The sequence below is a fragment of the Camellia sinensis genome, chromosome 1 (assembly GCF_055761805.1).
Source record: "Camellia sinensis isolate YWXY chromosome 1, ASM5576180v1, whole genome shotgun sequence".
Taxonomy (NCBI): Eukaryota; Viridiplantae; Streptophyta; class Magnoliopsida; order Ericales; family Theaceae; genus Camellia; species Camellia sinensis.
This window is the reverse complement of record NC_138961.1, coordinates 65,945,471-65,957,894: the sequence shown is the minus strand read 5'-3', so window position 1 is coordinate 65,957,894 and position 12,424 is coordinate 65,945,471. Positions and strand designations below refer to the sequence as shown.

Genomic DNA, 12,424 nt, shown 5'->3' with positions numbered 1-12,424 from the left:
CATATTTCAGGCCCTATTTGGTGAGTTTTAAGGTCTGCATAAGCTCTATCCAGAGCCCTTTTGGCCATTTTGAATGTCTATTATGCATGTGTAGAACAATCCTATTCAAGGCCTTTCAAAGGGGCTTTCACTTGCATGCTTCCTAGACTAATTTCAGGGCCTTTTGGGTGGGTTTTAGGACCCTCATAACCTTCATCTAGAGGTGGTTTTGCCATTTTGTGTGTCCATCATACATGTGTAGAATAACCTCTTGCATGGCCTTTCAAAGGAGCACTTCATTCTTGCATGTGTTGACTGAGTTTCAGTGGTTATTTGGGCATATTTTGGCATGGCATACTTCGATTTTTGGTTGGTTTGGTGAGCCCTCATGTGCTTCATATACGTGTAGTGTAAATCATGGTTCACTAGCTTACTTCGCATGCTTTGTTGACCCTTCATGTTAGCACTTTTTGGCCATGCCTTAAACTGATATTGTGCGTATTTTGGACTACCCTATCTCTGTTTTTGGGTCTCATGATTGAATGATGTTTGTTTTGCATGCTTGTAGTTCAATACCCATGCTTAACTTTGAGTTTTGAGGTCCCTTCCATGCATATACTGAGGTGTGTTCATGTTTTGGGCCCATTATACATCATATTTCAGAGCTTGTTTGAATGCCATATTCTCATGTTTTCTACTCGTTAAGTGTGCTTGAGAGTTGTCTATGAATGCCTTATTTTCGGACCATTGAATGAGCTTCATTTCTTTGCATGTTGAGCCATCCTTTTAGATCATTTTCCCACTATTTCAGACCTTCCTAGGGTCTGTTTGGGTTTGGTTTTGCCATTTGTGTATTGCTTTGGGTACCTCTAGTGTAACGCACTTCACTAGTTTCGATACCAGGGTCATCTAGCATGCATTGGGTGACATATTTGCATGTTTCGGGACCATCTTTTATGACATTTTAGAGCTGTATCATGTGTCGTTCTATGCCATATTTCATCCTTTGCCATGCTTAGTTAGAGTTGCATGTTGTGCCTTAGGATCGGTTCTTTGCATTCGTGCATATTTACATGTATCTCGGTTGACTGATTTTCATCATATGGCCACTGATTTGAGTGTGGCAGAGGTCCACTCATATTGGTTTAAGTCCACCTTGCATTGTGTATGCCATTTGGTTCATGTTGTTGCATGTTTGACCATCGCATTGTGTATGCTTTGATTATGCCTTTGTGTATGTCCATCTCCGTGTGTGCATTGCGTATGCTAGGTCGTTAGTCGCATTGTGTATGCCATATAGTTTATAGCATTGTGTATGCTAGTAGCATGTTTGCATGTCATCCTTGCATGTTTGCATGGTTAGGTCACATTGCATTAGGATTGCATGCTAGTTGCATTTGTGCATGTCATGCATATTGCATTGTGTTTGGAGTAGGAGTTAGTCCAAACACGGGAAACGAGGGGCGTTTTGTACTCAAAGTGACGAAACGTCTCAATTTCTAGTCACCGACACTCTTGACTATCCATGATAGAGTTGTTGGCTTTACTTGCTTATATGTGTATTCACGTCCCGTTGAGTTGTGCAATTCGACTTCTCGGCCATCATGCATCGAGATGCGTGATTGGTGGCACGAGGATCGAGGTCTACACTCCCTTGAGCTTGTGCAAGGACGGGGAGAGTGGTCTTGCACACATATGTTGAAAATACCTTGCTTTCTCTCCCTCTTGCCTTTGTTGCAGAAAAACCAGAATCCAGGGGCAGAAAGTGGTCGGCCGACCAGGTTTCCTGGCAGGCCGACCACCTTTTTTGGTTTCCACCACAAAGGGTGGTCGGCAGGTGTTTCCCAAGCCAATATCTGGTCGGCAGCCTTCCCAAGGTGGAGTTTCAGCCTTCTGGAGCTTTGTGCAAGTTTCTGAGATCAATTGCAAACAAAGGCGAGGCGAGGCATCGCGATGGAATTTCCCGACGAGGCGACTCGAGCATGCATACATCCATCGTCACCCAAAACAGAGCCGAGGTAGTCACATTCATGTAGTTTACAGGCTTACTTAGCTAGTTTGTTAATTAGTTAATGTTGTGTAATAATTAGCTGTAGCTGTTATTTATTCAGACTGTATTATTTATTCAGACCCCTCGAGGGGGGGCAATGTTGTAATAAGTGTGCGTGTGTGTGATGTATGTCTTCCAACCCCACGTCTTTCTCCCTTTTATTTATCATCTTATGATGGTTAGGTTAGGGCATGTTTCAATTAGCATACTTATGCTCGCATGTTTGCATCATTCATCCGTCTTGCATGCACCGGGCTCGGCGCATCATACTAACTGCATTGTATTTCAATTCCAAGTTGAATACTTGTGAGTTGTAGCATTTCACATGCCATCCTTAGAATAGCTGAGCCTACTATAGTTGCATTTTGCATGTGTTGCATTAGGCATTTCTGTATGGTTAGGATCATGCATGGATTTCTAACATAGCTTTTGTTTTGGCTTGGAGTACTCGGTAAGTGTTTATGTTTCAGCATCCTTGCATGTGTGTGAGTGACTACCATGATAGAGTGCTTACCATGAGGCTATGTGCTTATGTGATATATCTACCTGAATGCCTGTGGGTGAAGGTTAGGTTATCTGAATTGGAATAATGCATTGACTGTGAGTTTTAAGCCCACTTGAGAGTGGCAAATCATCTTGTTTTCTAAGCCCACCTGAGGGTGGCAAATTCGCATTTTAGCCTACTTGCGAGTAGTAAACCATTTCAAAAGCAAACATGAGGTGTTTTGTTCCAATTCAGGCGATCCAATCTATACTTGTATGCTGTGCGCATCATGTAGTAAATCTAGGCTAATAACCGGAATAAGAATGCATAATGTTTTCAAAACTCGATATCATGGTTAGTAGAGGCCGATCTTTGATCGGGCGAGCAGGGGTGCTCACGAAGTGACCTTCCCCAATCGTACGCAAGTTCCCGAGCTGAGGCAACTTTGGTGATGATGGACACGTGGCCTTCGGCACGAATCAGGATTTCCTAAATTCTCCCAAAAATAAAATATTTAGGTGGCAACTCTGTATCTGGCAAAGCAGTACATATTTGGCACTTCTTTCAAAAAAATCTGTTTTCAAAAACGATTTGCCGGATTTGGACTCTTTGATGATTCATCGGTCTTGCATTGCACTCTGCGAGATTAGATACAGGACCGTGACATTTGAGTCCTGAATTGTAGTAAGCCCATATGAACGAAACGGGATTTCCCTCCCAGGGCGTTCAGGGATGTCTACAACTATTCTTTGAAGTTGTTCTGGACTCGATTGACTGAAATCAACATGTGGATAAGTGATTCTTGGAGTCTTTAATCCATCTATATTGAATTTCCTATGTTATATCAAGTCTCGAATTCTTTAAATCTATTTTCATCAATCTAAGTTCAATTCTTGTCTTCAACATTTTGAGCTTCCGTTGTGACATTATCTATTCACTATGCTGAGATTGTATATTGGTGCACTATTTTATCAATATTCAACTGGGTGAGATTACTGTGTCTCTGCATGTTCTTGGGAATTGTTCAATGGCTCAACGAGGTCGAGGTTGTGGGGGTGGTCGTGGTAGGGCTTATATCCCGGATTTGGGTGATCATGATGGGGGTAATGGGATTCCGTGTCCAAGAGATGAGATTGCAGGCAAATTGTCGCATTAACCGAGATGGTGCAATGTCTCCTACCTCCTACAGAGGGTAGTGATGGTTCCGATGATACCGAAGGTAATACTCATCATTCTTTTGATAATATCTTTTGGGCCCCATGATGGCATTGAACGGATGTGGGTAGGATGGAACACAAATGGGAGAACAATATCAAAATTGAACTCCCCAAATTTCATGGAAGCCTCAATCCCAATGAGTTCATCAATTGGCTCAACACCATTAAGCGAATCTTTGACTATGGAGAGGTCTCCGTTGAAAAGAAAGTTAAGCTTGTGGCTATTCGGTTGAAGGAGAGAGCTTCCGCTTGGTGAGAACAACTTCAACTCAACCGTCGCCGATGTCGAAAGGAGAAAATCCATGATTGGGAGAAAATGAAAAAGAAGTTAAAGGGCCATTTTCTACCAATCAACTACCTCCAAAGTGTTTATCAATGCCTTCATGTTCTCAAGCAAGATGGTAGTGTGAATGAATACACGGAAGCCTTCTATTAACTCATTGCACGGGTTGACTTAAGTGAAAGTTAGGAGCAACGGGTAGCCCGCTATGTGAGCGGCTTGAAATCTTCCATCCAAGATGTTCTTGCCTTGCACACATTATATAGTGTTTCCAAAGCTTCTAATCAGGCCTTAGCCGTGGAGAAGCAACAAAGTCGCCATGCTTCCCAAATGGGACAATACTCCTAAGGGGGGTTTCAAAGTGGTTTTAGGCTGGGTCCTTCCATTCCTAGCTTTGCCAAAGCTAATCCTCCTTCCAAGTTTGTGAATAAGGGTGCTTCCTCTTCTCAAGCTCCTCATCCTAATGGTGCTTTCAAAAACCAAAATACACCACAAGGTGGAACATTCAAATGCTATAGGTGTGGTGAACCGGGGCATAGATCTTCCGATTGCCGCAAGAACATGGGTAATAATCGAAACAAGGCACTTCTCATTGAAGAAGTTGAGGAGCATGTTGACTTTGAAGATGCTCCAATCTTTGATCCTTCGGGGTAATGTGGCAATTGGTGAAGATAGTGATGAAGAAGAGGGTCTTGCTCTTATGCTGAAAAAGACTCTTCTCTCACCAAAACTAGAGAGCCAAGAAGATTGGTTGCGTACCAATATCTTTTATTCCACTTGCAACATTGGTGGTCGTGTTTATAACATGATCATTGATAGTGGAAGTTGTGAGAACATAGTTTCTCAAGAAGTGGTGGACAAACTCAATCTTCCGACAGAGGAACATCCCCATCCTTATTCTCTATCTTGGTTCAAGAAAGGCAATGAGATCAAGGTTACCAAACGGTGCTTGGTTTCATTTTCTATCCGGAAAAAATACTTTGATGAGGCATGGTGTGATATAGTGCCTATGGATGCTTCTCACATTCTACTTAGGCGAACTTGGCAGTACAACCAACAATCTTTGCATGATGGCAAACAAAACACTACACCGTTATCAAGAATGATATCCAGTTTACCTTACTTCCAATGAAGGAAAAGGTTACTTCCAAGGATGTTTCCAAGTCATCTCCTAGTGCCACTACGTTGTTTGCTTCCAAGGAGTTTGTGGAAGAGAGTCGGGATTTTGGGATTGTATTGGTGTTGGTTCCGGTTATACACATGGGTGCTTCTAAACGAAAGGTTGAGGTGGCTACTCTTTTGGAAGAGTATTCTGATGGCTTTCCCCCAAGAACTTCCTCTCGATTTGCCTCCTATGCGTGACATTCAACATTGTATTGATTTGGTATCCGGGTCAACGCTTCCAAACAAACTGGCCTATCTCATGTCTCCAAAGGAGAAAGAGGAGTTGCAACAACAAGTGGAAGAGTTTTTGGCTAAAGGGTATATCCGGCCTGGCCTTAGACCTTGTGGTGTTCCGATGCTTTTGACACCTAAGAAGGATGGCTCTTGGCGTATGTGTGTGGATAGTCGTGCAATCAACAAGATTACAATCAAGTACCGCTTTCTAATTCCAAGATTGGATGATATGTTGGATTGCCTTGCTGAATCAAAGGTGTTTTCTAAGATTGATCTTAGAAGCAGGTATCATCAAATCCGCATCAAGCTTGATCATGAGTAGAAAACAACCTTTAAAATGCCTCATGGCCTATTTGAGTGGCTTGTGATGCCATTTGGACTTACCAATGCTCTGAGTACTTTTATGAGAGTGATGACACAAATGTTGCAACCACTTTTGGAGGTGTGTGTAGTGGTCTACTTTGATGATATTTTGATCTATAGTCGAAGTTTGGAAGAGCATTTATGCCACCTTCGGCAAGTCTTTGAACTTTTGAGGCAAGACAAGTTCTATGGAAACACTAAGAAGTGCACCTTTGCCGTAGACCAAGTCATCTTCTTGGGATATGTTGTGTTTTCTCGTGGGGTGCTTATGGATGTGGAGAAGGTCAAAGAAATTGTGGATTGGCCCACTCCTTCTAGTATCCAAGAAGTACAGAGTTTTCATAGTTTGGCTACTTTCTATAGGCAATTTATCTGAAACTTTAGTAGCATCACTACCCCTTTGACCAACATTCTCAAGCTTAAAGTTTTTGAGTGGAGCAAGGAAGCCACCGATAGCTTCCATCTTTTGAAGAAGTTGCTTACGGAGGCTCCAATTTTGGCATTACGGGATTTTGACAAGACCTTTGAAATTGATTGTGATGCATCAGGATTGGGCACTGGAGGCGTCCTTAGCCAAGAAGGGCAGCCCATTGCTTCATTTAGTGAAAATTTGAATGGGGCCAAGCTCAAGTATTCCACTTATGACTTGGAATTTTATCCCATTATCCAAGCCATCAAGCATTTGAGCTACTATCTTCCATATAAGGAGATTGTGCTCAACACCGATCATGAAGCTCTCAAGTACATCAATAGTCAATCCCATCTTAACAAGCGCCATGCCAAATGGGTGGCCTACTTGCAACAATTCACATTCTCTTTGCGCCACAAATCAGGGGTTCTTAATAAGGTTGCAGATGGGTTAAGTAGGCGAATGGCTCTCTTGATTGAAATGAAAAATGAAGTTGTGGGTTTTGATGAATTTTGCACATTCTATGTAAGTGATCCTTACTCTTCGAAGATCTTTGATGCTTTGCAAAGGGGGGATATATAGCGATTCCAGTTTTGACCCAACATTTTGTTATGTTCCGGACTCAGGTTTCATGGTGAAATGTTGTTGTCCATCTCTTATTACCCTTGTCGTTCCTTGGATTAGTCATTTGGATTGTAGTTGTGTGTTTGGAACAAGTTGGTTGCTTGATTTTCCAAACCTATGTTGCCCAGATTTTTAATCCTCCACTCGAGCGGCCATTCTATCGCTCAAGCGGGCTTTTTACGAACTCTCAGTATTTGTGCAAACCTGCAAATACTGGAGGAGTGCATTCTACTCTCGAGCGACATTTCCCACGCTCGAGCAGGTGGACACTCGAGCATCCAATCTTGCGCTCGAGCGATGTCCTTCGTCAACAAAACTTCTGTAGATATGTATTCGACACTCGAGCGTTGCTTCTTATGCTCAAGCGGAACATTGTGTCTGACGCTCGAGCATCATACGTATATAATAGATCGCGAGAATGACCTTTTTCATTACTTTTTCACTCTTCTCTCTCTCTCTCTCTCTCTCTCTCTCTCTCTAACTCTCCAAAACCCTAGATCTTGAGTTTCTCTATCTAAAACTCATATTCTCTCTTCTATTTCACCTAGATCCATTAGGTTCTTCACCCTAGTGTCTTTGAGAAAAAGGTAGAGCACGTCGCGAGCTCTCTTTTCATCCGAACAAAAGTGGGTTTTGGTGTCTTTGGAGTTTCAACCTTGCTTTGCTCGTGATGTTCTACACTTTCATATGGTCTTTAGCTTAGTTATTTGTCGTTGTGTAACAATGATGGAATTTGGAAGTACTTTGAAGAAACCTAGGGTTTGGGTGTGAAATAAAAGAGGGGTTTTTGATGAATGAAAAATAAATGGTTATGGAGTTTGTAAATGAGGTTGTATTGTGTCAAAATTATTGATTTTGGAACTTGGGTTGATATTGGGGGGGGGGGAAAAGTGGGGGTTTGCCCTAAAATGATTATAATATTTATTTTGTATAAATAAATGAAATTGGTGTTGTAGACATGAAATTGGGCGGATATTGAAATAGATGGTGGAGTTGAGTATGTAATACCTCTTGCCTTTGGAAGTTTTGAATAAATTATTTGTCTTGAGATTGAATATCTGTTTAGAAATAACTGTATTGGGCTATCGAAGAAGGATAGCTATGATTGTTGTAGAATTTGCATGAGGATTAGATGAATTAAAACTAATCTATTGTTGATTGTCATTGAATATGACTATATTTAAATACATTGTATATGTATGATGTTTGGGAGGAGATAGGGGATGGACTCCATTGAAATTAAGTTGGCTGGAGTGTCCAGGGTGAAAGTCCCGAAATCTTGTGTATACATGTGTGCCGATCAACGAAATTGCCATAATATGGCAGATTGAAGTGTTTGTGTGGTAATTGTATTGATTAGATAACCACTGAGTTGTAGTCTCAATTGAGTTGTTGAAAGAAAATGGAATTGGATCATGAGTTGAAAAGGGTAAATTAACTTGAAAAGAATAGATGGAAAATGAATTGAAATCCGAACTCTGGTACTTTACGATCTTATAAAAATGTGAATGTTTTGTCACAAACATTGTGTATGCACATTGTACTTATATCTCTGCTAAATCTCATATACTGTGTTAGATTATTCCTACTGGGCTTTGGCTCACCCTATTTGTGAAAACCATTTTCAGGTGCTGATGACATGCCTCTGCCAAGGCAATAGCTTGGAGGGACTTTTGGAAAGCAAGGGCTTCTTTATTTTGTTTTACTTTTTGTATAGCCAAGGGCTTAAACTGTATTGAGCTAGGCTGACTTTTGTTATAACCAAGCAACGACTTGGAAAGATGTAAGCCTATAGAGCATTTAATTACCCGTTTGGCTCTCAGTTCAATTATCACTGTAACACATGCTGTAGATTAAAGATGAACGGTTTGTGAATGCATATCGCATGTGTTATCTTTTGTATACGAACTTTAATGAACGAAAGCATATTATTTCTATTATCTTTCCGCTTACGGGATTACATTTATGGTATAATTTTGGAGGCGTCACAAGATAGGATGGCTTGTCCAAGTTACATGATAAGGGATGGATTCCTCATCCATGACCTTAAGTTGTGTGTTCCTAGTTGTTCCTTGAGGGCACATTTGTTGGTTGAGCATCATAAGATGGGGCATTTGGTAAGAACAAGACCCTTGGGTTGCTTTAAGATGCTTATTATTGGCCGAGCATGACCAAGGATGTGCAACATCATGTGAAGCATTGTCAAATTTGTCAAAGGAGCAAGGGGACTACCACTAATGCGGGGCTATATCTCCCTTTACCGGTGCCAGATGCTGCTTCGGGTGTGTAGCTCGACTTTTCGTGCCCCTTTTCGGAAGACGTATAAGCCCTATAGTTCAGACTCTACCTGTGGTTCTGAATCTGATTTCACAAGTGCAATGTGAAATAGTGAAAACACAAAAAGAGTCCAAATCCGGAAATTCTTTTTGGAAAATCGGTGTTGTTAGAATACTTATTTTGTTATTTTGTTCTTTTGTTAATATTTACTTAAGTTGACGGTACGATGGTCATATTGTTATGTTAGGGTTTGTATATATATTTGACTTTCTGATATAAAGGGTGGTTCTGGAAGATTATTCAATAGATATAAAATTTCTCTCTTCTCTCTTTTCTCTTTTTCTTCTTTCTTAATCTTAACCCTAAATTCCATGTTTTTACATTCTAACTTGGTATCAGAGCAATCTATTCTTCATTGGAAAGATTTCTACTGACTCTGAAGATTGATTGGAGGTGACCGAGACGTGTTGATGTCATCAGCCATACAATGATGTCAGCATGACGTAAGCACTGTACGGACGGGTCTTCCACCCCTAGATTTGAAATTTAATCCTCAGATATATGGTGATTTTTATGGAATTTTTTGAACATCCCTGAGGTGAGTTTTCAATTTTTGAATGTTTTTCGATTTTTTTTGTCTCAATCGACAAATCTAGATTTGGAACTGTTATTTGTTGAATCCACTTGCTGGAATCCTCTCTCTAGGAGCCGAAACTCTTCCCTTCCCTGTTATTTGCCATTAATTTGTTGATTTGCTACTGTTGGGTTGATGTTTGCTTTGTTTTTGGCCTTATTTTGCTACTACACATAGTCGGCAGTGTTATTTTCCAGCTTTCCCCCACTGAAACTTACTGCATAGGGACTGAAACTTCTCTAGGAAAGTCTGATTGATTTTACAGTGTTGATTTTTGTTGAATTCTTATTGATTGAACTAGTTCCAATGGCTATACTCTTGGTTGTACGTATTGATTGGTTGAATAGTTTGTGTTGAATATTTTGGCCTTCATACTCTTGTGTTGAATACTTTGTGTGATTGCTTGTCATGGCTAAAATTGAGACCAAAGCAATGGCTGTGAGTAAAGATGATGACATGCCCAAATATATTACTACCAAGAAGTTGAATGGTGCGAATTATTTGGCTTGGGCTCATGCTGTAAAAATTTTCTTATGTGGTAAGAAGAAATCCCGCTTCATTAGCGAACTCCCTCCTGCCACTGATGACAGAGCTTTTGATGATTGGTGTAGTGAGGATTCCAGTGTTATGGTTTGGATCTGGCATAGATTGGAACCACAGGTTGCAACTTCCGTGGAATTTTGTGATACCTTTAAAGAAATTTGGGACTCCCGTGTTGGATCCTTTTCAAATCAGAGTAATGTCTCTCGGCTCTATGAGCTATATGAGCAGATTTTTACTATACGCCAGTATGGCCGTTCACTTCCTGATTATTATAGTAGTCTCAAGACCTTGTGGGATCAGTTATTGCAACATCGTCCCTTCACTACTGATGTGAACAAACAGAAGCAACATTAGGAAGAGTTCATGATGGCTTCTTCACTCTCTGGATTAGATCTTGAATTGCGGGGGTTTAAGGATCAGATTCTTGCCAGTGAGACCCTACCTTCTGCTACTAATGCCTACTCTCGGTTGTTACGTTCTTCTTTGGGGAAGCCCCAATCCATCTCTAGGTCCTCTATCTTGTCATCTTCTACATTAGTCTCGAGTAGTGCTGATCGTGGGTCTACTCAAGGGGGTTTTCTTGGCATATCTAGTCACCGGGGCTCTTATTCTGGTTCACGGGGTTCTCGTGGTGGTGGCTCCCGTGGTGGTTTACGGGGTAGTAGTGGACCTAGTTCTCGTACACGTAGCAATTGCAAGTGTACTCATTGTGGTTCCCAAGGTCATACTGAACCTTGGTGTTGGCAGAAGTATGGCAAACCTGATCATGTTCATCAGGTTATGGATGTTCCATCCTCACAGTCTTCCTTGTTGTCCACTGGCTCTGATACTTCTCTAGTTAATTCTCATGAGACACTCACTACTCATATTAGTGAGCTTACTGCTCTTGTCCAGTCTCTCCGGCCTAATCTACCTTCATCCTCTACTGCTACCATGGCTAGTTCAGGTAATATTGCATGTGTGGCTAAGTCCTCTCAGGCTTGGCTCCTAGACTCTAGTGCTAGTTCCCATATCTCTGGTAATTCCTCTCTTTTTGATACTCGTAGACCTATTGATCATACCATTATACTTGCTGATGGATCTTCTCGGCCTGTCTGTGGTCAAGGTCCACTCCATCCCGCTTCATCATTTTCCTTACCTTCTGGTCTTTATGTTCCTAAATTTCCATTTAATTTGCTTTCTGTTAGCCAATTGACTCAAGCTCTCCATTGTTCAATAACCTTTTCTCCTACTTCATGTGTTTTGTAGGACCTCCAAACCAAGAGGATGATTGGTTCGGGGCATAAGAAGGATGGCTTATACTTTTTGGACACTGAGACCTCTCCTCATCCTCCATCTACTGTGTTGAGTGCTAGTGTACCTCCTCTTTAGTGGTATTTTCACTTGGGTCATCCCTCCTTGGCCAAGCTTAAGTTAGTTGTTCCGGGCTTGAGTCATGTTTCTCATATTGAGTGTGAAGCCTGTCAATTTGGGAAGTATCACTGTAGTTCATTTTCTAGTCATAGTGTTAGTTGTGTGTCTGAGTCTTTTGCTCGTCCATACAGATATTTGGGGTCTGTAGACGTCTTCGAACATCCTGGGAGGGAAATCCCGTTTTGTTCATTTGGGCTTACTACAGTTCAGACTCAAAAGTCACGGTCCTATATCTAATCTCGCAGAGTGCAATGCAAGACCGATGAATCATCAAAGAGTCCAAATCCGGCAAATCGTTTTTTGAAAAACTGATTTTTAGAAAGAAGTGCCAAACATGGACTGCTTTGCCAGATACAGAGTCACCACCTAAATATTTATTTTGGGAAATTTAGGAAACCCTGACTCGTTTGCCTAAGGCCACGTGTTCGTCATCACCAAAGTTGTCTCGGCTCGGGAACTTGGGTATGAATGGGGAAGGTCACTTTGTGAGCACCCCCGCTCGCCCAATCAAAGATCGGCCTCTACTAACCATGATATCAAGTTTTGAACACATATGTGCTCTTATTCTGGTTATTAGCCTAGAATTACTATGTGATGCGCACAGCGTACAAGTATAGACTGGGTCTCCTGAATTGGAACAAAACATCTCATGTTCGTTTTGACAAACGGTTTGAAGGTGCTACTCGCAAGTAGGCTAAGACGTGGATTTTGCCACCCTCGGGTGGGCTTAGAAAACGTGATGGTTTGCCACTC

The 12,424-nt window shown here is 41.4% G+C and overlaps 1 protein-coding gene across 1 annotated transcript; it reads left to right on the top strand.

Annotated features, from left to right (window-relative positions):
• Positions 1-10,147: 10,147 nt before the first annotated feature.
• On the top strand, positions 10,148-10,612 carry LOC145799746 (uncharacterized). The gene has a single exon (XM_082889394.1). It carries the CDS (start codon positions 10,148-10,150, stop codon positions 10,610-10,612), a length of 465 nt encoding a protein of 154 aa, XP_082745520.1.
• The last annotated feature ends 1,812 nt before the right edge of the window (positions 10,613-12,424 follow it).

Excerpts from the sequence above, each read along its gene's own strand:
- LOC145799746 (XM_082889394.1), top strand. The coding sequence starts at position 10,148 with ATGGCTGTGAGTAAAGATGATGACATGCCCAAATATATTACTACCAAG.